Source organism: Carettochelys insculpta, chromosome 6, assembly GCF_033958435.1.
Source record: "Carettochelys insculpta isolate YL-2023 chromosome 6, ASM3395843v1, whole genome shotgun sequence".
Lineage (NCBI taxonomy): Eukaryota > Metazoa > Chordata > Testudines > Carettochelyidae > Carettochelys > Carettochelys insculpta.
In genome coordinates, this window is record NC_134142.1 from 63,553,891 (window position 1) to 63,580,174 (window position 26,284).

General features: G+C 43.8%; 1 protein-coding gene across 2 annotated transcripts in view; it reads right to left on the reverse strand.

Annotated features, from left to right (window-relative positions):
- Window positions 1-24,621, reverse strand: part of TMEM87A (transmembrane protein 87A) — a 44,859-nt gene extending 20,238 nt beyond the window's left edge. For both annotated transcript variants that reach the window (XM_074997063.1, XM_074997061.1), the window contains exons 1-10: window positions 24,374-24,621; window positions 23,150-23,210; window positions 13,858-13,955; window positions 12,440-12,556; window positions 10,062-10,115; window positions 9,902-9,955; window positions 8,175-8,325; window positions 6,137-6,198; window positions 4,348-4,531; window positions 2,006-2,105 (exon numbers count right to left, since the gene is read on the reverse strand). In XM_074997063.1, coding sequence (XP_074853164.1) covers window positions 2,006-2,105; window positions 4,348-4,531; window positions 6,137-6,198; window positions 8,175-8,325; window positions 9,902-9,955; window positions 10,062-10,115; window positions 12,440-12,556; window positions 13,858-13,955; window positions 23,150-23,210; window positions 24,374-24,502 — 1,010 coding nt within the window. In that variant the 5' untranslated portion in view covers window positions 24,503-24,621. The remainder of the gene's footprint in view (window positions 1-2,005; window positions 2,106-4,347; window positions 4,532-6,136; window positions 6,199-8,174; window positions 8,326-9,901; window positions 9,956-10,061; window positions 10,116-12,439; window positions 12,557-13,857; window positions 13,956-23,149; window positions 23,211-24,373) is intronic.
- Between the last annotated feature and the right edge of the window lie 1,663 nt (window positions 24,622-26,284).

The window sequence follows — 26,284 nt, forward strand, 5'->3', positions numbered from 1 at the left end:
TGTCGCACCTCTCTAGTTTTTCCCATATCTCTCTTAAAAGATCAGAACCAGAATTGAATACACCTGATGCAGCCACACCAGGATTCAAGCAGTACCCAGATTTCTGCATGCTTCATTGGACATTACACCCCAGCTAATGCAAACTAGTGTTAAGAATAGAATTAGCTTTTGCCCCCATGATAACTCATGCCGAGTCATTTTAATTAGTACTTCTACTTCCCAAGTCCCCTCTTTCTCCCCCTCATTCATCGCCATGCTCTTTCCATCTCAAGAATATTCAGGAAATGCACTACTTGTTTTAGTTTCATGACTATCCACATTTAAAGGGTTCAAATAGTCATACTTCTACCTTTCCCTTAACCCACTCACTTGCGGATATTCTCCCTCTCCTGGATATAGAGCACTTTGTACTCACTTATAATCATCGCATACTAGCACCTGATCATAGAATCACAGAAGAGTAGGACTGGAAGGGACCTCGAGAGGCCATCGAGTCCAGCCCCCTGCCCTCATGGCAGGACCAAGCACTTTCTAGACCATCCCTGAAAGCCACCTATCTAACCTCTTCTTAAATAGCTCCAGTGATGGAGATTCTACCACCTCCCTTGGCAATTCGTTCCAGTGTTTGATCACCCTGACAGTTAGGAACTTTTTCCTAATGTCCTACCTGAACCTCCCCTGCTGCAATTTAAGTCCATTGCCTCTTGTTCTAGCCTCTGAGGCAAGAAAGAACAAGTTCCCTCCCTCTGCCTTATGACAACCTTTTAGATACCTGAAAACTGCTATCATGTCCCCCCTCAATCTTCTCTTTTCCAAACTAAACAAGCCCAATTCTTTCAGCCTTAACATGCACCAGATTACATCACAGAAAGTGAAAATGGTAATGAAATCCATTAGTATTGTGATCAGCTGCTTTTTCCCCAGATCTGGTTAACTTTTTAACACTTTCAAGAAACGTTTATAGTAAAAGCCCTTTTATCCAGTACTTCAACTGAAAGGCTCAATAAAATCAGCATTTCTGACCCACACAGGAAGTCCAGTTTATAGTGCAGTTGGTGCAGGGCTGGCTGGGGCTACAGGGTGTACTCTAGGAAGGTACCTGCAAAGACCTTGGGGTACATAGATGGTGAATGGGGAGGCGCACACCTCCAGCAGCCCTCACATTGGCTCCCTGTGTCTGCTGTGGATGACAGAAGCATGGCCAGGAGGCTCTGCAGGCCTGCTACCTCTATCCCCATCCTTTCCACCCACCCAGCCACCCCGGCCCCAGCACCAATTCTGCTGGTCCCATCCATTGGCCAGAATCCATGGCTAACAGGAGCTGTGGAGGGCAGCACCTGCAAATGGAGGCAGCATGCCTGCTGCAAGCCTAAGCCTGGCTGTCACTCCCCAGGAGCATCAGGGACAGAGAGCTGTCAGAGGTGTGTGCCTGCCCTGCTTCTGGCACCCCATGCCCTCCCACACCCCAACTCCAGCCTGCTCCCAGAGCCTGTGCCCTGCAATCACCAACCACACCCTGCACCCACCAGACCTGCAGTCCAAACCCCTCCTTCTTAGTTAACCAGCATTTTTAAGTAACCGGCATCCTTCTCTCCTGTCCCTCCCTGCACCCTCCCTGCACCCGCCCCCCACCCCCACCCCCCACCCCCCGCCATACCGGATAAAAGCACTTTTAGTGTAATTATGCTCATATGCCTTTCAAAATTTTATCTTTAGATAGATTAGCAATTAGACATCCTGTCAGGAGGAAGCTAATCTATTTGAAAAGAGTGCTCAACTACAGAAGGAGATATTTGCTTTGTATCTCTTTAAACTTATCTTTCCATTCTCGCTTCTTTCCAAGTTTTTTTAGCTTAAAAGTTTTCCTTTTTTATTTAACATTTTACTTTGTGTTGTCTCACTGCTGCATCCATTTTCCAAGTCTGCTAATAACTTTCAAATATCATCGTACTACCTTAGAGAAACATGCTAACTCTGTATAGTACAAGATGAGATTGCTACTCACTTGACTATCCCGTACCCCAGGCTAACGATGATGACCAAAGTTCGAGCCAGGGAACGTTTCACTGCAGAAAGCAACTCGGCAAGTATCAAAGCACCTTGGACTGCCAAGAACAAAGTGCAAGAAACTTGGTTACTAAACATGTAGCTGGGTTCTGAGTAAGTAATGCAAGTAATAGCAACTCTACAGTGGTCAAGCTTTTCCAAGAAATGCAGGCAAATGAAAATTTTTCATCTTATCATCTACTGGAGAGCTGAGTATTTCATTCAGCACCAAAGGCATTAATGAGAAATGTTTTTTCTCAGAAAGTGTCTGTACGTATATGGTCTACATAAAAACAGATTAGACAAAAAAATCTACCTTTAAGTATCTCCTAGCAGAGAGATGAACTAAAGGCTGATATTCCAGCCTCATACTTTAGCACAGGGGACGGACAGACAGACGGCTAGATGGACGGACACACAAAATCTGGCTAATATTTAATGTTCTTCAGTCATGCCAAAATCACTATGGTAATGCCCTTCCCCATTTCTTCTTACAGCCACCTTGGATTAGGGATGTAAAATCCCATTTAATTAATTATGGATTAAAATGTTAAGTCTAACCAGTTAACCAATTGAACACTGAGGCCAGAGTCTTTCCCCACCCCAGCCAGGCTGGGGGGCTTGAGCAGTCCTGCAGGGGCACTCCACCAGTTAACCATAACTGATAAACCTCCTCCATTTACGGTGAGACTTAGCAGTTAACCATTAACATCCCTACGTTAGATATAGTCCTTAAGCATTTCCTGGCGATTAATAGCATCCCAAGCAGCCAACCAACCAGATTGTCTGTGTTGTGGATCAGGACAGCTGCACGTAAAATTCTTTAAGACCATGCTGTAGGTTCACTTAGTCAGATCCTTGTTTAATATTGTGTTGCGAAGCCCTGTGCTAGCGCATCCTGCTTACAGCCCAACACACTCCCATCAGCTTCAGCTGCAATTCAGTAGTGAGTGGGTACAGTAATTAAATTTTAATTGATGCCAGCCTGAGCCAGTTTGTAATTAGCTATCGAGAGAGGTAAATGGTCACACTTCTCAATGCAAGTCCTCGGGCAGGAAGAAGTATACTTTGACCATCCATGACACACGTTTGTCCAACGTGTTCTTAAAAACCTCCAATGAGAGGGATCACACAAACTCTCTAGGTAGCCAGCTCCAGTGCTTAGCCATCCTTACTGTTAGAAAGATTTACCTAAAGGCTACGTCTACACTTGCATTCCTTTTCCAAAAGAGGAATGCAAATGAGGGAAATCAAAAATGCAAATGAGACACTCATTTACTTATCTCTTTTCAGAAGAGATTCCTTCAAAAGAAAAGTAGTGTAGATAGGGATCTTTCGAAAATACACCCCATCTTAGAAAGAGCCCTTCTTATTTTGTTTCAGGAAGAAGAGTTCTTTCAAAGATCGGGTTTATTTTCGAAAGAGCCCTGTCTACAGTGCTTTTATTTTTTTCTTTGGAAGAATCTCTTCTGAAAACAGATTATGCAAATGAAGCATGAGATATATAAAAGTCTTTCAAAAGAGGAATGCAAGTGTAGACATAGCCAAACAGACGTAACACATACAACATTGAAAAAAAAAACACACACCAAGCAGTTCTGTAGCACCTTAAAAGACTGACAAGTTTATTTATTAAGTAATGAACTTTTCTTGGTAAGACCCACTTGTTAGTCTTTAAAATGTTAAAAGGACAGCTCTTTTTTGCTTCAGATTAACACATCTACCTCTCTGACACTACTTACATGTACTACATGGAATTTAAGTCTCAAAGAACATCAAAGCACTTTTTTCTAAATGGATTAAATTCTCCCCATGAAGTCATATATTCTTTATGGATGGGACAAAGATGACTTCAATTTACTAACTTTGCAGAGGTCAACAAGAAGGCCTATGGTGCAGCTAGGAGCAGAACCCAAGAATGCCAATTTATTCCTTGTTTGGTGGTGCCCACTAATCAAATAGTTCCTGCATACACATTGCCTAATTGAGTATCTGTTAGAATGAGTCGTTATCACCTTGCCCTGCCCATGACATTGGGTCTGACTATCCTGCAATCAGATGGGTGACTGCAGAACACACAGAGCTAGTTCAGACAGAAAGCACAGCAGCACACACAAGTCGATCAAATACATATTGAGGGTCCTGTAATAGCTTGTACATCCTTTAATGCCACAGATTTATGGCTAGGATTATTCAACTGGCTAAAATCAAAGCTACCTCAGGAGGTTGACATATGCCACAGTCTCAATTCTGACTGTATTTGCACTGCACTCATCATTCTAAGTGGTCTTTGTTACGTACCAGATTCCCCCTTGTAGCGGATGTTCTGAAATTCTGCATAGAAAACTGCTTTCTCCAGCATTCCCAGGAAGATCACTGCACCAATCCAGAACTGGATCCTCAGAAGGTCTCGCCAATAACAGGCTGACCACGCAAGCCATAGAACTCCAAAGAATACATACACGATACACATCACCATAAAAAACTATGATATCAGGAGGGAAACAATGAAGGGATTAATAGAATGGTTAGAGACAGTACAAGGATTTAATATAAATATACTGTATTGGTAAAGCACAGAAACTTTTGAAGTGTCTATACCCAACTACTGTGAAAAGTCTTAATAAAAAAAAGTTCATTTTACATTTCTTTCCTAGGTTCTGTAACAGTCTGGAAGCCTGGTACAAATTCCTCCCTGCCAACAGATGTGATTACTAGAAAACATCAACCCTCTCCCCGAGGTTAGGAAAGAGACTTGCTTTTCATTGCAAACCTGTTTGATCATTTCACGTTACACTTTTCTTGACCAAATCAGACGTCATTCAAAAGAAGTGAGTAAGACACAGGACTTAGAAAAAGATCCAGAAATCAATCACACAAGAATGTTCAGACTAAAACTGTCATAGTTTGTGTAAGAGACTTAAGGCATCACAGTCTTTCAAACATGAACTACATAGAAGCAAAGTTGACACGTGGGGGCGGGGAGGGGGAAAAAAAAAAGCCAACCCAAAAAACAAAACAGATTTTTGTAAATCATTCAGTGAATTGGAAACATCACAACCACACACCAGATCATGGTGATCTTCCAGTAAGTCACCAAAACTCAATATGCAAAAAAGATGAGGGCTTATAAAGAATATAAAACAAATGACCATTCAATACGAATCCACTGCGTGGCCAGAACAAGGAAATGGGACAGCATGGGAACCAACTGCAGTCTCTTCTTGCAATGAACTGGTTTTTAAATTAGGCCACTGTGAGGCTAATTGCAGAACCTCAATTCACTTCCTGATCTGAACAGGACTTTCTTCCTTATGTACCTCCACGTCCAAGTTACTCATACAATTCCAACAGCATGACCTAACCACACCAACTTCAGTCAAGGTCCTCCATCACAGGTCTCCTCTAGACTTAAAGGTCCTTTTCTAGGATCTCTCATATAAATGAGCCTTAGCAAAAATATGCTGGCTGCTTTCCACTTCTGCAGAAAGTGATATGTGCAAGATCTCAGTCACAACCAGAAACTACTGTTCCCCCGTCCCTCCGAGTAGCTAAGATCACTGCCATCAGACTAGAGATGTTCCTTTTTGTCAGTCTTTTCTCAAAGCCTCGATACATGGGATGAACATTTCGTGCAAGTCCCTCTATGTCTCTAGCCAGCAGGAAACCACGTCATCACCTCCTGAAAAGAAACGACTGAGAAAGGAGTTCTCTAAAAGCTCAGTTACTGTCACAGTCTGGTAGCAGTGACGAACTATAGGTGGTAGCTAGTACGTAAGAACAGAGAAAAGCAAGGACACACAAATGAGCATTATTGGGTAAAAATCAACAGTGAGTTCACCCAGAGGAGCATGTACTGAAAGCTGCAAGTCATGACTGTACTAATCATACTGTTGGCCTCCAGCATCACTAGTCTACAGTGGCTCTGTTAAATCACTCAGACAAGAAGAAAAATACTGGAGTATGCCAATTCCTGAACTTCACGTAGCAGGGAAAATGCATGTAAGATAATATTTATTCATTCTGAAACACTAAGTCACTGTGGTTTTCCATGTTACTCTGCGGGCAAACTAAAGACAGTTTTACTTACAATCATGAGAGGATAGTCTGCAAGAGAGAGGTACTCGTAAGGCCCCTTCAGTTCCACAGTCACTGTCAAAACACAATCCAGCTGGTTTGAATACAAACCAAAAGCAGGGAACTAGATTAACCACCTAATTCTGACATCAGCCCAAACAGAGATATTCTAAAACCTTATGTAGTGCCGTACCAATTTGTACCTCAAATCACAAAAAAGATTAAAATAAATTACATAGTTGCATTTGAATTGTTGTGCCCCATTAAACATAGTAGTCTTCATTAGTGAAAAGTAAATTATATTAAATCTGTGCTACAAAGAAACTGTGCAGACTAAAGTACGGTCAAGACTACATTTAAGTTGTAAATTTAAATTTAAATTTTTACTTTCCTTATTTTTTCCTAATTGCCTACGCATTTTAAAATAAATGTCATGCCAGCAACATTGTAGGTATACCAGAGAATTTAGCATTTCCTCAAGGCTGCGTCTACACTAGCCCAAAACTTCGAAATGACCATGTTGAAGATTACTAATGATGCGCTGAAATACATATTCAGCGCCTCATTAGCACGCGGGTGGCCGTGGCACTTGGAAATTGCCGCGGCTCATCCAGACAGGGGTCCATAGGAATAAGGGGATTTCGAAGTTCCAGGGGTCCTTTCAAAAAGGACCCCCGTCTGGATGAGCCGCGGCAATTTCCAAGTGCCGCGGCCGCCCACATGCTAATGAGGCATTGAATATGTATTTCAGCGCATCATTAGTAATCTTCGATATGGCCACTGAAGTTTTGGGCTAGTGCAGACGTAGCCCAAAGGTTTACGTATGGTTCCAAGTCTCTGCTAGAGGCAGCTGCACACTGTTAAATTTTAATCTTGCAATGCTCTACATCAGTGGTCACCAACCCATCAACCGGTAGATCCTAGAGCCTCTGCCAGTTGATCGAGACCCTCAGCTAGGCTGCCTCTGCTTGGCCCTCAGCTGCTCCCAGAAGCAACCAGCCTGCTGAGCGCTGGCAGTTTCTGCAGCCCCTGGTGAGGTGAGGGTAGTGAGGCAACTCTATGAAGCCCTGCCCCCCCAGTACTGTCCAAACAGCTTCCATTGTCTGAGAACCGGCCAGTGGGAGCAGCACTCGCCAGCACAAGGCAGCAGTGCTGTCCATGCAGACCTCCTCTTCTCCCCCACCGCCTGCCCCCCATCGTCATGGCCATATACACATACCTGCTGGTGGCTAACTGAGTGCATTTCCAGGAGTGGTGTGGGGCCAGAGAGGCAGCTTGCCTGAGTCCTGCTGTGTGCCACCTGTGGTAAGCACCTCCTTACTGCAACCTGTACCCGCTACACAGAGTTCCCTCTAACAGAGTGCCCACAGTTAGCAGCAGGTGTGTCTACTGGTGGTGTACATAGTATTTATTCTGCCCACAGATGGAAAAAGTTCAGCAGCTGGCAGGCACTCAAGTTTCTCCTGGGCAGCCACCCAAGCACTAGGGCTTACAGGAAACACCGTCCCTACAGCCCATGCTCGCCCTGAGTTGGCACCCAAACTCCCTTGCAGAGCCTCTGCCACAGCTCCCTGCTCCAGCCAGATGAAAGTGAGTGAGGATGGGGAAGCAAGGAGAGGGGTGGAGCGAACAGGGCTTTGGGGAAGGGACAATGTTGGGTTCCCTTTAAATTCAAAATTGATCTCAAGAGTAAAAAGGTTGGAGACCACTGCTCTATACCATTTGAGGCCTGGCTACTTAAGAGTCTTACTACAACAGAAATAAATTGGTCCGATGCTCCTGCAACATCCCTATGTGACATGACAATACTCATAACTGAATTATTGAGAGCTAGATAGATAGCTTCCTCCTGATACCATGCGTGGCTCATCTATTGCCTTAGGCTGAGGGGAGCTGTGGTGAAGAATGCAATTCTGTGTGAGAGAGAAGAATGACGTATTTAAACTGATACTGAACTGCACAGTTTATATTCCATAAAAGCACCTACAGAACATCTGATAAATCATTCAATAAGTCAAAAATAAGAGAACAGAAGACTATGTACAGCTTACTTGTAAACAGTGTCTTTTCTGGATCAGAGGAAGGTGCTGTTATCTCCCTCCTTTTCATGTTTGTACTAGACTCCTTTGAGGTTGAAGTTCCAATTTGCACAATAAAGATATATGGCCCATCTTTCTGGGTTCGGATCACAGCATTCCTTGCCTTTAAAAAAAAAAAAAAGGGTAAAAGCGTCCAGATGTACAGGAAAACTAGAGCGCAAAACCATATCAAGTGCCCCAAAACGAGCATCTTCCAGTAAGACACTTCTAAAGATTTTAAGCTGGCACAATGTTCAGAGGTGGATTATATCCACAATGTTATCCCCCAAAGCCCTTATGCTGGGAAATATATTAATAATTTTCATTTAATCTCTGACCTCATCTCATAGGTGTACAACAGGAAGACCAGGTTCCTAAAAATTGTGGTTTATCTGCAATGCACTAAAAATGAGCAGACAAACTATCACAAAGGCTGTATCCACATGAGAGAGTTGTCAACAGAAGGGGCCATCTCCCAACATAACTCAGGGTGCATGTGCACACAAAGCATTCTGTCAACAGTCTCGACGGAACTCTGCATTTGCCTCAACAGTGTTAGCCCTCAAAAATTTGAGGCATAACACGCTGTCCACAGAGCACTGTGACAGCAGAGCAGCACATACACTTCTGTCAACAGAGAAGGCTTCCGGTTGCCAGTCAGCCCTGTTTGCGGAACTGCCATTCCCCTTTCTGTCACCAGAGGGCGGTGCAGTCTGGCAGGGCTCCGTTGACAGAGTATGTTGTGTGTAGTCGTTATCTGTTGACAGAGGTTCTATCGAGATTTCTGCCTCAACAGATGCTTCTACTGTACACCTAGCCAAAGCGGTTAGAGAACTGGCCCTGTAAACCCAGGGTTGAGAGTTCAGTCCTTGAGGGGGCCTTTCAATGCTCTGGGGCAGGTCAGATTTTAAAAAAGCCTATCAGGGAAGGCAAGAGGTCCTGCTGTGAGTGTAGGGGACTGGACTTTATGACCGCTCGAAGTCCCTTTCAGTTCCAGGACATATCTATAGCTGCATGTTTAAAAGCTATAGTGGTATCAGGAAAGAAAGACTCTTTTCGGGGTTCAGCTCTCCTGATACTAATGCATTCACCCAAACTACTTTACTACTCACTTTCTGAAACCAACAGCAGAACTATACACAGTTCTGTGGCATGGACAGTAGAAATTCAAATTTTATAACATGAAACAAAGGTTATGAGGATGAAGAAAAACTGCCTTATTGATCATTTGCTACAGAAATCACTGTTGGCTGCAGGACATCCCTCATACTCACAATTCAGATCTGCCAATAAGTCAGACATTGGATAAGACAAAATCACGATGAAAAAAAAAAAAAACAGTTAAGGGTGATACAGCTTAAATACCAACATAAGTGCATTAAAAGTTTAAAACTTTTTTCTATTTAATTGTATTTCTGACAACAAAAGTCTGAGCGAAGTATGAAGACAATGTTTAGATGACAATATGAATTATATGAAGAATGTGGATCACCTACACCTATTCCCAAGTTATTGACTTCCCATGCAATAATTATACTATGACAAAGCTAAAACATATTCAGCATTCATAAAATTCAGTGTAGCAAAACAGTGCTACCATTTATAAACTAAGAGAATTTGTGCAAATATATATATGAGAGAGAGAGAGAGAGAACTACTATACTCCACACATCTTATACCCAAAATTCTCAGATACTTACAGTTTTCTCTGCTGCCATTGTGTTGTTTGTTGCATTCTCCTTTTCTTTTAAGTTCTTAAAGACACAAAAAGCAACAAATCAATCAAGATTCCAAAAGATTCCCTGGCATCACCATCAGACCCACTTAAAAAAATTATGCACAGCAAAGGAAAGTAATTACCTCTTGTTTTTCATCCGACAGGCGTTCAAGTGGAATATACTCTTTATAGAAAATCTTTGAGATTAAAAAAAAGTATGAGTGTGTTTACAATAAATTGTATCAGTTTGCTTCTGCTGTTAAACTGAATTACAAGAAAGCACATTATGAAATATAGCAGAGGGTTAACTTACTGGGAGAATCCCCATTCTCTTTTCCTTAACCCAAACTCTTTGCACAGCAGAGAGAAGGTCTTGTGCTCACACTAGATCTTTTAAGAAGACAGAGGTTTTAAATATAACAGATTCAATTTTTTTTAGTAATTGTCCCACAAGTTTAATTTGGAGTGTAAATAAGTTAACTTCCATAATATAGCATGCCTCACTCTAAGAGGCACTTCTCTGTTAGAGGTAACACAAACAAAAAACTTGGATATGAACAGTTTTGTTTCTTTATACAACAGAGCAGGGGTAGACAATAAAAATGTGGCAGCCCACCAAAGATAGTCCCTGATGGGTCACAGCTGCTATATTTACATGCACCTCTGCAGATGTGATCACAGCTCTTATTTGCTGCAAATGGTGATTTGCAGCCAATGGGAGAGTGACACGAAATGGCATAAACCAGGACACTGCTTCCTGCCATTCTCATCGTCTGTGAACAGTGAGCCACAGCTAATGACAGCTGCAAACCGCCTAATATCTGCAACTCCACATGGAAGTATAGAGGTGGGAGCCTGCCAGGGACCAATCCTGGTTGACCGTATCCAGCCTGCAAGCCAGTATTTGCTCACCCTTGTGTAAGAGTCCTGAAAGGGGGGATTTCTTTGGGTTGTTTTTGCAAATTTTTTTTCTGCTTGTTTTTCACATTAGAAATTAAAATCTTTACTACCCAGAAAGACAAATACAGTGACTGAAGAACTAATGAATCTACTACTTCGGAACACTCTGAAAACTAATATCTGGAGTAGAAAAGAATGTTTGCTAGACTGTTTACAATCACTTATTAGCCGAAAAACACTTGGAAAAAGGATGCCTTTGTTCAAGACTCTGCTTTGAATTTCAAATGTGCCCAAGGAAAAAAGTCACTTAGGATGTATGTCTACGCTGTATGGCTGGTCCTGTCAGCTGACTTATGTGTGGGGTGCTTGGCCTGTGGGGCTATAAAACTGCAATGGAAACATTCAAGCTCAGCCTCCAGACCAAGCTGAAGAGCAACACTGTAAGTTTATAGTCTGCATAGCCCTTATGCAGCCTGTGTTAGATGACTAAAGTGTTTTATGATGTCTCAGCCTTATGTTGGTCCTTCTATTAATATATACACACTATACAGCTGAAAAAAAACACAAGAGCTCTTTCAGTAAAAATAGAGAAAAAACAGCTGATGTTTCTGATACTTCTAAATGTAACAAGCAGACAGCAAGCCATTTCAAAATATATGAAAAACTTCTTCATACATCAAAGTAATTAAAAAGGAGCATAAGTGATTTTAAGAATCCTTTCCCAGTCTCCTTTAACTATGCCTCATTCATTTCTTAGTATGGCAGATTCAGTAGTTAAGAGAAGTTTCTTGGTATTCACTACTCAGTGCCCTTTGCTTTAACTGGGAACAGTCAAATACAAATGCCATGCTGCATGTTTCTCCTTGAATTCTCTGTATACACACGCTGTTTAAACGAACAGTACCTTTACTGACATTTGGGATTATGTTGTGCAGATTCCCATGGCAAGAAGCAACGGCTGGTTGGGTGTTTATTTGTCCACTCCCCTTGATTCCTTTCTGCAAAGCTCATACTTCCATGTGTCACTGCCCACCGGGAGCCTCCTTCTCCCTCACCCTCTTGTTTAGTCTTATGCTTCAGGTGCTCTTTTGCCCTTTCACTATGTGGACCTCAGTTTCTTGCAGATTATATTTGCTGACTGTGTTTTAAAGACTCATAGAATAGGTAGATTATTTTATATTCACTTAAATGTTAGTGTTGACCACTAGGCTGGCAAAAAAGCAGAGGGCATTATTCAGCGAGGCATGTAAAGGCTAATTTGCTGTGCCGTTCTCAGTCCCAACCATGTATGGGCACATCGGCAACCTCACCTCCATGCAGGAGGAGTACAGGGATGATTCAAAATAGTGCTTTATTTCACCATACTGTGCCATTTAGACAGCGCCACATGCTTAAATACCCTATTTCAAAATCTACTCAAAATAAGCTACACAAAATTCTAAGTTAGGCTGTCACGTAGATATAGTCGGAGATGCATCTTTTCCTCTTTAAGGAGTGGGATATGTACTAATCAGCTAAGGCAGCAGCTGTAATAGCAACAAGCCCAACTGTTCCAGAAGAAATCATCCCAATACTTTCTTCTGCATATGATGGAATTACAAAGTCATCATCAACATCATACCTGAGGTTTGAAGAGCTCAGAACAATTGGGAAAGAAGAGGGAAGACATGGCATAGGACCCTGTCCAACCCGTATGTGCTTCAGACGTGGCTCCAAAATAAGACATTGCTTGCTCATCCTGTTAGACACACAATATGGACTTATGCTTTGGCACTTAATATATCTAAGTATTTTTTTCATTAGATAGAAAAACTGGAAAGCAACATGAAGTGTTCACACAAACATTCATGAAGGCAATAACACAACGCATCTAAAAACAGAATTTCCCATCCCATCCTTTTCATACAAAATGAATCTATGCAGATTAATCACAGACATAGCCACAGTAAAAGTCTCCTTCCATGTATATTTATAACGGGGATCAAAACACTTCTTTTAATTGAAATCTCAGTGCTCTAAGTAGAGAGTGGCAGCCAGTTCTTCCATGATTTTTTTCTTTTTTAAACATTATCTTACGCAATTATGGACAAGAACTAAATGCCAGTCTGTTCACAATGCTGTTTTTTTACATGAAAACTGCATGGTAAGCTATAAACTCAGAGCTTACATTATACAATAGTAATAGCAAATGTGAAACTACACTCAGGGGCATCTTGTTGAGTAGCTAATTGTACCTGAGATAAGGCTGCACTTCTGGAAAAAAGTCAACATGGCTGTAAGGACTCAATCCTGCAAACATTTATACCTGTGGTTATTTTAAATACATGAGTCACCCAGGAAAAAAAAATAGGAGAATTACTCATATGCTTAAATTTAGGGGAGAAGCATAAAACTGCAATACAGAAGCCTAAATTATGGAAAATACATTAGACAGAAGAGAGTGTAATACATTATAGTCAGTGCATTTTTATGAACCTCAGAATGAAAATTAACTAGACAAGGGAAACGATCACAAGGTACTCTACAGAAGTATCTAAAGTTGTAGAGTTGCATGTTCTACTGTATTTGAAAAACAGCATACATTAAACAGTTCATACAACATACAGAATTATAACTAGCATAACACAATGGAGGTAAAACTTTGAATCCAACCTCAGTTGTATTTGCTGACCTCTAACTGCTAAATTTTCTAAATAGTTTTTTTTTTTTTAAATAGTATATTAAATTTTGTGATTTTCTTCAGTTGATGGGTTTGCTTGTTTGGTTTTTTCCTGTAGGGTTTTATTTGTTTTTGTTTGTTTTTAAATATTCTGCATCTAGAATATTTGTGGAAATGCTCTATAGGTTTTGGCCTGACCCAAAATCCACTGAAGTCAATAGAAAGACTGCCACTGACTCTGCATCTGTTACCACCCGAGCACAGAGGCCTTCTCCAGAAGAGTAGATCAACAGGAATGAGATATAAATGGAGTATCCAAGCTCAAATCCACTAAGCCACCATGTTTAAAAACGTCTCATGCAGCTCTGCATGATTCTTACCCCAAAGTTGGAGACTTCATTGTAACAATCAGAATGTCTAAAGTACCAGGTAATATTGTAACCCTGTGAGGATTCACAAGCCTTCTCATCTCCTTCAACTACAAGGAAAACAAAAAAAAAGTGTAACAAGTCCTCATATTCCAAAACAAAAAGCAGTCAAGTAGCACTTTAAAGACTAGCAAAATAGTTTATTAGGTGATCTTTCGTGGGACAGACCCACTTCTTCATATTCCAAGTTTTCCCCAAGCTGTTAAACTAGTAATATTATTCCCCTGCCCAAATACAACAAACAATCAAGAATAATTGTTTATTCAAACAAACAATGGACCAGCTGCAAAACAGAAGAAAGTGTGTTTTTCTGTATCAGTTACTTTTGTTCAAAGGAACACAAGCGACCCCTATGGAGACTAGAATTCAATTCATTCTGATGGTACAGGATTCCATTTAGGTGCTTGAAGATTGTTTGAAATTGTGCTTGAAACAGAATGCTGCGGAGTGTTAAAGCAAATGACATACAATTCTTGTAAAGCAGCAAACAAACTAAATGACAGCAATACTAACCCTTTCTAAAGAGCATCAACCGAAAAATATGCAAGAGAATTTAACCCTTAAAGATGGACAGCGTTGCTCAGCAAAAATATATAGAAAAAAGGATTGGTGAATTCCTCAAACAATGTAATACTGGGTACTTCAGAAGTGTCAACTCCATCCAATTAGGCTGACGCAAATGTCATTCTTCTGCCACCCACCCACCCTCCAAAAAGACAGTAAACTAATAGCTTGCAGCATCGGTGATCCCATAAGCACTTTTAAAGCCACTCTTCTGATCCAAAACACCTTTTGGTTTCTCAGCTCATTTTCTAGAACAGGGGTGAGCAAGCTTTTTATGTAGGGCCCCACTTTTCACTCATGCAATCAGCCGGGCCGCTTCCTCCAACCTTTCTAATGTAATCCAAACCAACAGACATTTTGGTTATGTTCATATAGAGAAGGAGAAGGAACTAAAAAAAAATTTCCACATATGTAAGAATATAAGTCTGCAAAATGTAATAACTTTTTTAAATTGGTATATAAAAGTGAATAAACATACATAAAAACTAACACATTTCAAAATATTAATGATGTGGATGAACCTGAGACCCAACAGCTGATCATGTCTAGTACCCCCTTATGAAATTTCACGTCCTCCCTCCCCCAAGGTGGTCTGTCCCCACTTTGTGCACTGCTGCTCTGGAAGACTTTGCCCAACAAAACATAACAGTTCAACACAGCTTTGAGCCTTCATTCCTACCATGCTGTAAGGAATTAAATGTGAGATTTAACGTCTTCCCTGGGTGATAAAAATACCACAAGCAGCTCTGTTTCATAGTTGGGAAATTAACTTCAGTACCCAGAAAAACAGTGGAGCAAACAATTCAGCAATTGGCAAATACCTAGATAGTGAGATGATAAGGAACTGCCAGCAGGGGCTTGTTAACAAGTCATGCCAAATGAAACTAATAGCTTTCTTTGACACGGTAACAAGCTTTGTGGATAGAGAGGAAGCAGAACACATGGTGTATCTTGACTTCAGTAAAGCTTTTGATACTGTCTCATGAGTCTCATTAAAACAAACCAAGGAAGGGGTCAGCAACCTGCGGCTCTTTAAGAAGTCATTTGCAGCACTGGACACTGATACTGCTGACTCCTCTGTGGCTTCCTGCCCTACCACCACTGAAAAAGTAAAACTAAATTCAGCTGGTTTCACAGCTGGATCCTTCCCGCTGCCCTGCCAGCTGTGAAACCAACTGAATTTAAGTTTAAGTTTAAGTTTCAGCAGGGGCAGGGCAGGGAGCTGCAGACCAGTCAGCAGTGGCAGCATCCAGAGCTTCAAATGACTCCATTTGGGCCCTGGGAGAGAGCAGTCTGGCCTTGGAAGGAGGCAGTAGAGGAGATGGTTTGGCATCCAGCACCACTCCCTGCACCTTCCATGTTGGCCGCCTCCCACCCTTCCTCCACCCAGCTGGCGCAGGACAGCAGCGGGCCGGTGTGCCAGGTAAGGTGGGCAGATCCAGGGACTGAGAAGAGAGGGCAAGGCGGAATGGGTGTGTGTGTCTGGGGGGTGGGAGGTAACTGGTGCTGCTGGGTCTCTCGCAGAGAACTCCCATGCAGCCGCTGGCGGCTCCTCTACCTGCCTCTGCCGCAGGTGACAAGTGACCCCTGCGCAAGGCCCAGCTGCAGAGCTTTCAGGAGCACATGGCAACCTGAGTATGGAGGGAGCATGTGCCCGAATCTGCTGCCTCCAGTTCCCATCTGCACTGAACATCTGGCCTCAATTTGCAGCACACAGCTAAATCTGGCAGCCCTTACAGCTGGGCAGCGTCCCTCCACCCTGCAAGGATGGCTCAGTGTAGCTCAGGCAAGCTCAACAGCTGTCATTTCTACTGGCCGGCTCTTTGGAGGATGGACCCAGCCTGCTGCAGCTAAGAGCACCCTGGTCCGTTGTCTCCCCACTTCTCCTCCAGCTCCCAGCCCCAGCACAGGGCGGAACATCTCGGGCAAGTTTTCAGGAAGCTTTCCTCCCTCCCTTTGAACCCCAAGGAGCCCCTATCTCCCCCAGGAACAGGAACTGAGCCCCTTTGCCCCCTGCCCTCACATGTAAAGTGTGAGGAAACAGAATATGTAAAAAGTTTGTGAACATCCTGCAGTAAACATGTCGCATTACAAATCATTGTGTGTGTGCTGCTCTTAGAACAGGGGTTACAAAAAATATGGTTAGAGATTTATTAATAAGTGTCTCATATTTACGTGTATTGCAGTTCTTGAAGTATTGTTTTTGTAACCGAACTTGAAAGAAAATGACTCTTCCCCCTATTTTGGTTGCAGACCCCTGAACTAAGGAAACAACCTCAACAGAGCTACTATACAGTGGATGAAAAACTGGTTAGAAAATCGTTCCCAGAGAATAGTTATGAGGGTTCACAGTCAAACTGGAAGTGTGTATCAAGTAGGGTCACTCAAGGATGAGCTTTCAATCCAGTTTTGTTAATACCTTCATCAAGGATTTTAGATGATGGCATAAAGAGTCCAATCAAAGTCTGAGAAAGACACCAAACCAGAAGAGGATGCAGGTACTTTGAAGAATGAGATTACAATTCAAAATGACCTGAGCAAAATGGAGAAATAGTCTGAAGTAAATAAGATGAAATTCAGACAAAACAAATGAAAAATACTCCACCTAGGAAGGCACAATCAGCTGCATGCACACAATATAGGAAATGACTGCATAGGAAGGAGTACTGTGGAATGGGATCTGGGGATCATACTGGAACACTTGGGAAAACCAAATAAAAAAAAAAAGGAATGTCATTCTGGGATTTATTAGCAGCAGTGTTGCAAACAAGGCCCAAGAATTAATTCTTCAACTTCACTTCAGGCTTATTAGTCCTGAAGCTGAAGTATTATTTCCAGTTCCGGGCATCACGTTTCAGGAAAGACATGGATAAACTGGAGAAAGTCAGAGAAGAGCAACAAAAATGATTAAAAGTCTAGAAACATGACCTATGAGAGAACATTTAAAAAATTGGGATTGTTTAGTCTGGACAAGAGACAACTGGCAAGGGACATGACAATTGTTTTCAAACACAGAAAATTTTACAAGGAGGAGGGAGAAAACTGTATTTATTAACCTCTCAGGCTAAGACATGAAGCAATGGGTTGAATTGCAGCAAGGGCGGTTTAGGTTGGACATTAAGAAAAGTTTTCCTATCTGCCAGGGTGGTTCACCACTGGAATAAATTGCCTAGGAAGGTTGTGGAATTGCTGTCATGGGAGATTTTTTAAGAGCAAGTTAGACAAATGCTTGTCTGGGATGGTCTACTCTAGATAATACTTAGTTTTGTTATAAATGCAGAGGATTGGACTAGACCTTTCAAGGTCCCTTCCAGTCCTATCATTCTACAGCCTATTCTCACAATAAAACCTGGTAAACAGAATCTGACATTAAGAACATAAAATTCACATTAACAAGAATGCACATATTACTAGGTACAAGTACTTGATACATTGAAATTACTACCTCTGTCTTTGTCAAAGAACAAAAAGGATCACAGAAGAAAGAGAAACTATGATAACACACTGCCATCCCATAGCTCCAGGCCTCAGGGGAAGGGACAGTTCAGTGGTTTGAGCATTGGCCTACTAAACCCAGGGTTGTGAGTTCAATCCTTCAGGAGGCCATTTAGAGATCTGGAGCAAATATGCTTTTAAAAAAAGGGGTGGTGCTGGTCCTGCCAAGAGTGCAGGGGACTGGACTTGATGACATAAGAACATAAGAATGGCCATACTGGGTCAGACCAAAGGTCCATCAAGCCCAGCATCCCATCTGCCGACGGTGGCCAATGCCAGGTGCCCCAGAGAAGGAGAACAGAAGACAATGATCAAGTGATTCATCTCCTGCCCTTGTTATGAAGGCTAGGGCACCATACTTTATCCCTGGCTAATAGCCATTTATGGACCTAACCTGCAAAAATTTATCAAGCTCTTTTTTAAACCCTAATAGAGTCCTGGCCTTCACAGCCTCCTCGGGCAAGGAGTTCCACAGGTTGACTGTGCGCTGTGTGAAGAAAAATTTCCTTTTATTAGTTTTGAACCTACTACCCATCAATTTCATTTGGTGTCCCCTAGTTCTTGTATTATGGGAAAAGGTAAATAATTTTTCTATATTCACTTTCTCCACACCATTCATGATTTTATATACCTCTATCATATCGCCCCTCAATCGCCTTTTTTCCAAACTGAAAAGTCCCAGTCTCTCTAGCCTCTCCCCATATGGGACCCTTTCCAAGCCCCTAATCATCTTAGTCGCCCTTTTCTGAACCTTTTCTAATGCCAATATATCTTTTTTGAGGTGAGGAGACCACATCTGCACGCAGTACTCGAGATGTGGGAGTACCATAGTTTTATATAGGGGAAGTATGATATCTTTTGTCTTATTATCGATCCCTTTTTTAATAATTCCTAACATCCTATTTGCCTTACTAACTGCCGCTGCACACTGCGTGGATGTCTTCAGAGAACTATCCACTATAACTCCAAGATCCCTTTCCTGATCTGTCGTAGCTAAATTTGACCCCATCATGTAGTACGTGTAATTTGGGTTATTTTTACCAACATGCATTACCTTACACTTACCCACATTAAATTTCATTTGCCATTTTGCTGCCCAATCACTCAGTTTGCTGAGATCTTTTTGTAGTTCTTCACAATCCCTTTTGCTTTTGACTGTCCTGAACAACTTGGTGTCATCTGCAAACTTTGCCACCTCACTGCTTACCTCATTTTCTAGATCATTGATGAACAAGTTGAACAGGATCGGTCCCAGGACTGAGCCCTGGGGAACACCACTAGTTACCCCCCTCCATTGTGAAAATTTACCATTTATTCCCACCCTTTGTTTTCTGTCTTTTAACCAATTCCCGATCCATGAAAGGACCTTTCCTCCTATCCCATGACCACCTAATTTACATAAAAGCCTTTGGTGTGGGACCGTGTCCTCCCAAGGTCCCTTCCAATGACCTCCCAAGGTCCCTTCCAGTTCTATGAAATGTGTATCCCCTTTTTTTTTTTTTGTTGGGGGGGGGGTGGCGGTGAGAGAAGGAAAGACAAAAGCAAAAACAGGACAGATTTGGAGCTGACAATCAGAGTGGGAGCAGCTGAGGAGCTGGCTGTCCAAAATCAGTTAGGGCCAGCTGATCCCACTCAGGGCTACCTTTATAAACCCTTCCCCATGCAGGGCAAGTGGGGATTGTGAGAGGTGATTGAGGAGAGGAAAGGAGACTCAGAGGAACAACAGAGCCCGTAGAGGAGAAGAGCCTCAGTAACCCAGTGCTGGGCTGCCCCCAGTCCAGGGGACCCTGAGGCTCAACCAGGGACTGTGGGAAACTGGTCAGTGGGTTGAGCCAATCAGGGAAGGGGGTTGCTACCATGTCTGCCACGACCTGAAGGAGGTACCTCGGGGGATTGTCTGGGGAAGTGGCCCAGGGAGAAGAGCTGCAGGGGCAAGGGTGAAGGGAGTCAGCCCTTGCCAGTAGCAGCCATTCAGGATCCCTGGGCCAGAACCTGGAACAAGTGGGTGAGGACCGGGTTCTCCCCAGACCACCCCTCTGCCCCAGTGAGGGTGATGCGGGTTGCCATAGCAGGGCCAGTGGACTGAACAGAGGGCTTGGGGCTCAGGAATGAGACTGACCCTGCCACAACCTGTTCTAAGGCGGCTGGCTGTCCTCAGAGATGTTCCTCTCAGATTAGAAGAGGGCAGGCTAATCCGTGCCAACGCCCATTTGAAAATATAAATAGCTGCATTTTGCCCATTTCAGTTCAACACAAATGATGACTGAAGTGGTCAGTTTAGGAATCAAGTCCGGAGCCCTTGAAGGAGTAGTCCCACTGACTACAGCCACACATGCATGTGCTCACCAAGACTTAAAGGCTCCATGACTGGCCCCTGAAGTATGAAAGTGAGAAAAGGGTGAAAAGCCAGCCACTCACTCAAGAGCTGTAGTGCAATTCTATCAGACCATAACCAGATGCAGGCAAAACAGTCTAGTGATTAGAAACTGAGATTTAGGGCATGTTTACCTGTACAATGCTGTAGTGAGGTTATTCACTAACCAGAAAGCCCAATCCTCAAGAAAGGAGGCTTACCAATTATGGTTAGCCATTAGGGGCTGGAGGCACCACCCGCCCCCATTCACTGAGAGCAGGAGTAGCTTCAGCCCTGTATGGCTGCCACAGACATGGTTAGAAGGGAGACGACAAATGTCTGAGGAGGCTGTTCCAGTACGGCTGGCCTGGAGCAGCCTCCCCAGCCATCCCACCCCCCCCAATTGGTCAATCAGACAAACCTTCCAGTTAACCAAGTAAGTGGGATTTTTACTTCCCTACAATGCTGCATCATGTGTGGTAAAGACCCTCTTCTGCAGATGGGAGAGCTCTCACGTAGGCACCATAAAACCACCTTCATAGTGGCAGAAGCCAAGTGAGTGAGAGAAGCACTCCCTCCCACACAGCACTATCCACACCGGCACTTATGTTGATATAATTTGTGTCACTCGGTGGCTGGTTTATTCATACCTCAAGCAACAAATTCCTCTGACATACACTGTAGCATAGACATACCCTATGAGTCAAGTCTCCTGGGTTTTGTTTTTAGGTCTGCCAATCATAAACTCCCTAATCTTATGCAAATCCACTATACCTTGCCTCAGTTTACCCATCTGAGAAACAAAAGTCCTCACCAGGAAATTATGGGGCTTTAATTTGTGTTTCAAAAGACCCACCATAGTCCAGTGGATGGGATGTTGGATTTGGAGTCAGTAGATGGATATTGGAATCTATTCACTGCTCTGCCACTGACCTGTTGCATAACCATCAGGGGGCGCGGGGGTTAGCATGGTCTGGGAGGGGGCATTGAGGGGCAGCTGCCCCAGCTCTGTCCCTTCCAGCCTAGGCTCTACCTCTTCCAGGAGCACAGACACCTCTCCCTCCCTCCCTCTCCCTTGCCCAAACTCCTGGCAAGGCTGTCAGCTCATTGGTGAGCATGGATGAACATCTCCTCTGGTTTCCCTTCTGCCCTTTGTCTGCTCACTTATTTCAAATGCAAATGCTTCACAATCTGTCTCACAACCCTTACCTACAGACCAGATTTTTTTAAACACATTTCTGTAATGCAAATAAGTACATAAAAATAAAGAAGATCGAGTACTAAGGCTCCAGATGGCCATGACATAATTTTTAAACACCTGAACGATCCCTCTCCCCAACACCTCTGACTTCTTTCAAGGCTTGACTTCAGCATCCTGAATAAACAGCCAACATGCAGGGTGCTAAAAAGTTCAATGGAGTTAGGCTATTTTGGACTAGTGTAAAAAACCTATCCCTGAGCTTATGGCCTCTCACAAAGGACACTATCATCAGCTATCTTGTTTAAGCAAAGATGGAAGCAAATCACAGCATAAATATTTAATAAGGAGAATAATTAATAACTAGAACAATTTACCAAGAGTCATGGTAAATTCCCAATCAATAATCCTTTCTAAATCAAGACTGGGTGATTTTCTAAGATGTGCTCTATGAATTATTTTGGACAAGTTCTAGGGCCTGTTAAACAAGAGGTCAGATGAGAGGATAATCATGGCTCCTTTCAGATTTAGGATCGACAAATCAATTGCTTCCATTGACTGCAAATGGAGCAATATGACACACAGAGAGGTGGCCCCCTCACGTAGTGGAATATCAAGTCCCATTTAAGACTTGATATATCAAACCAGCATCTTCCATCTGGAAGCCAGTGCACATCACAAAGCACTAACAGCATGTCCTGCCACCAAGTACCATGATTTAACAGGCAGGTTGATGTATTCTGCACAGTCGTATATTTCCATATTGACCACAATTATATCCCCCATACAGTATTCAAAACTGCTCTACTGCTGTTAAGTAACCAAGACTAGGATCACTGCAGGAAGGACTGCATTTGGGGATAAAAAAGTAAACAAACGTTCTCCCAGCCACAGAGAGCAAAAGGTTTCCTGGACACTGCCACAATACAATCACGTAACAGCTGCTGGAGACTCTATACAACCACCAATGATGCTGGGTGAACAAGCGGTAGGAACACACCCTCAGTCAAAAGGAGAAAGATTACCTTCACCAAATTGTCCAACTGCTCCCCCAATTCACCAGTTGTACTTATATCCAGATAGAGCATTAGCCAGCTGCTTCCACTGTTGGTCCAGTCTCCCTCTGATACTGGCCTAGACTTGCAACAGCATAAGCAGATCAGAAGACCATGACAGTGCTAAATCCCCTCAGCATGCTGAAAAAACAGCAGCCTGTATCTTCTCACTAACCCTACCAGCAGTGGGAGGGAAGACAAGATGGATCCCTGAAGAAATCCACATTATGGTACCCAAGGGAAATAGAAGCATTTTCCCATTCACTTTCTGGGAGTATTTAGCCGAGAAATAACAGAGCCACCTAAGAGCAGCACCATCCACTCCTACTGCCATCAGCAAGTTAACACTCTCTCTCAATCAATGGTGTCAAAGGCTGCTAAAATGTATCAGCATGGACCCATGATCCTCATTCACTACCAGCAAGGCTCCCTCTTCACTGCTATTTGTCGACACCAGCAGCTCATCTACTAATCTAACAAATTTAATATACCATATTAACTGGATATGTCACAGTTTTACGAGTACTATCATCCAAGCACCACTCAATTAAGAGGGACTCATCCACCAAAAGCACTTACATTTCAGGAAAATTGTGGTATTGCTGAAGAGAACCTTTCCAAAATGAAAAAATTTCTTTCCCTGTAAAGACAAAAAACGAGATGAGAAAAAAAAAAAGATCATTTAAACCAGTAAACATGGCTTTCTTTCACCAGAATTTCAAGCATAACAGCCAAGAGAACCCAAACTCTTTAGCAGAAACAAGCCTGACTGATACAGTATTTACGACTCATCAACTCCCAATTCCAACTTATCCAGACAGACCTACAAAGGAAAGCTTGCAAAGGTATTTTATTTAAAGCAGAATGTGTTTCTTTATGATGCATATAGAGGCTTTATTTTTGTTTTTTTGAGAAAATGACTTTTACCCCTAAAATTAACAGGAAGTATGATCCTCTAATTCCACAGGAAGACTTCAAGGATGTTTCAGAAGATGTGAACCGTTAGTTTGCACAACCTGGCTAACAGGAGACTAACTGATTCTTGAATGGAGATGTCCGTTCACTAAGGAGACTTTAATCACCAAGGTTAAACAAGATTAATAGTCTGACAAGAAAACCTTCCTCTTCTCAACTACAGCAAGCAGCAAAGCCATCCGAGTTTCTTCTGGGCAGTACAAATGCAAAATATGAGGAATAAAGAAGAAAAAAAAAGTTTTCGGCTCTTCTACAAAAAAAAAAATCAAAAGAAAAATGAGCACAAGCCTAACTCCGTGCCCTTTTAAAGGTTTCCTTAAACTCGAAAGCGATGTTAACCAGCAGACAAGAGTAAGCTCTCCTGAGCCCGGACAAAACCCACCCGTGCTGCAAGCGGAGAGTCGCAGTGCAGCGCTGGCCTGGACACGCTGCTCTCAGACCCTACCGCCTTCCTCTGCCCGCGACTCACTCTCAGTCAGCCCACGTGTCACCTGCGGATCGGGCAGGGAAGCGCAATCCCGGCCGGCCGTGGGGTAGCCGATGGGCAGCGGCAGGGCGACAAGAGGCGGGGGGGGAGGGGACCAGGCCGTAGCCGCGTCCCGGGGAGACCTGGCGGGGCGGGAGACGGAGAGCGCAGAGCCGCAGACAGCTCCGAGCACACGCTGCCCCGCACCGGCACCGGCCTGGCTGCGCCTGCTCGGGGCGCTCCGCCGCCCTCGGGCTGATGCCAACGCCCGCGCCGAGCTCCGCGTCCCGGATCTGCCGCCGCCTGCGTCCCGCCCTCAAGATCCGGGTTGAAGCGGTGCCCGGTTCCCCGGCCCCTCTCACCATGGGCACGGGCAGCCGCCACTTGGAGAGCTGGGCGGCGCCGGCCAGGCCCGGGAGCAGCACCAGCAGTAAGGCCGCTACCGGCACCACGCGGAGTGCCCGTCGCCAGCAGCGCCTCGGCGCAGCCATCCTGCAGCAGCTAGAGCGGCGCTGAGCTGAGCTGGCCTCGCCCCTTCCGGGTCTGGGCTGGGCGCCGGGCTGGGTCGCTGACTGGAGCGGCGCAGGAGCCGCTTCCGCAGGTCGCGCTAGCGCGTCACCGTCACACTAGGAGGCGGAGAGAAGCGCGGGCTGCGCTCCCCCTCTCGGCTTGTCTTTCTGTGGGGCGGGGGATATGCTGTCGTGTGACATCCCCACGTCGCATCACCCACGGGGGGAGGGGGCATGCGGCTTTGCCTGCCTGGCTTGTGACATGAGGCGGTCCCCGCCTGGCACCAAAACGTCGTCAGTTTACGCTGCCCCTGGCCTGCCCTCATAGCGTCATGGGGGTCACGTTGTGCCTCTGCTATAGGCCTCCGGGCTGACAGGTGTTTTGAAATCAGTTGTCCAGGTACGTTCGTGTGCCAAAGCGTGCAGAGGTGCGCGGTGTTCCGGCCCAGCATTCCCTCAGGAGTCGGACTCCTACAGTCAAAGTTGAGAGTAACGCAGTGCACACTGCAAATGGTCAGCTGGGAGCGGGCCACTGTACGCTAATGGGTCTGAAGCAGCACCCACAGCCGCTGGACAGTGTTACCACAGCAAACCCAGGCTCCAGCCTGGGGGATCAGGCCACGCACAGCACAGTCTGCCAGCACCGAGGTCCCCCCCAACACTTGTCTTGGCTCATGCCCTTCTGCCCTACCCTCTGCACCCCACACCCTCCACCACGCTTCCCCGAGCTCCCACATATGCACCCCAAACTGCTGCCCCACACACACGCGCCTTTGCCATCAACTATCTCCAAAGGTACTGCAACAGACAGTACCTATAAAGAAACTTTAATTACTTTCAACTCTGTTTGCAATTATACTTACAGTATTTATATACCTATCAACACAGTAATGCTTAGCCTGTTGTAAATTTTCAAATGATACCTCCTAAGGTGTGACTTGTACAAAGTTTATCATTGTTTTGTAAAAATGCAGAATGCAGTGGTATGGACCAGGAGTCATCAACCTTTCTGAGGCAGAGTGCTAAAATTTGACCTTTTGGCCTCTCTGTATGGTCCAAGTGCCAGTGATACTTTCTAAAGTCACTAATAGCCCTTCTTACAGCAGCTTCATTAATAAATTAAGATGCAGAGCTTTACCATTTAGGTGGCAGTTGGTAGCATTAGCTCATCTTTTGTAGTCCACAGGTGGCATGGCTTTGAGAAAGCTTCCAGCTGCACAGGGGAGATGGGGCAAAGCTGAGCTCCTGCCTTGCGTGCTGATGAAAATCAGCTTGCATGTGACTCTTGGCACACATGCTGAGGGTTGCTGACCCCTAGTATAGACTATCACCATCATATAATTGTCATATGATGAGGCAATGCAAAAATGAATCCAACTATATGAACTAAAAATAGCTGAGTGTGGTGCTATCAGGAAGGGGAGAGATTTTATCATGCTTTTCCAGCCTTTGAGGCCTTTTATCAGATTGTATTGGAGAACAGCATTGACACACCTTTTGTGGCATATTTTTTTTTAATTAGACTTCACTAAACACTGGTTCCCTATTTTACAAAGAAGAACAAATCTTAATAAGTTAAAATATGAAATCTCCATATGCAGGTCCATTTACAGAAAAGGGTCCCCAGAAGAGTAAGGATTTCAGTTTTAGTTGTCTTCAACCCAGGAGATGAAGTCTAACTTTAGCTCTCATAATTAGGCTTTTGACTTCATCAGAAACTGTTACTGAAGTCAGTCAAACTACTAAAAAGTGGATGTAGTTTGG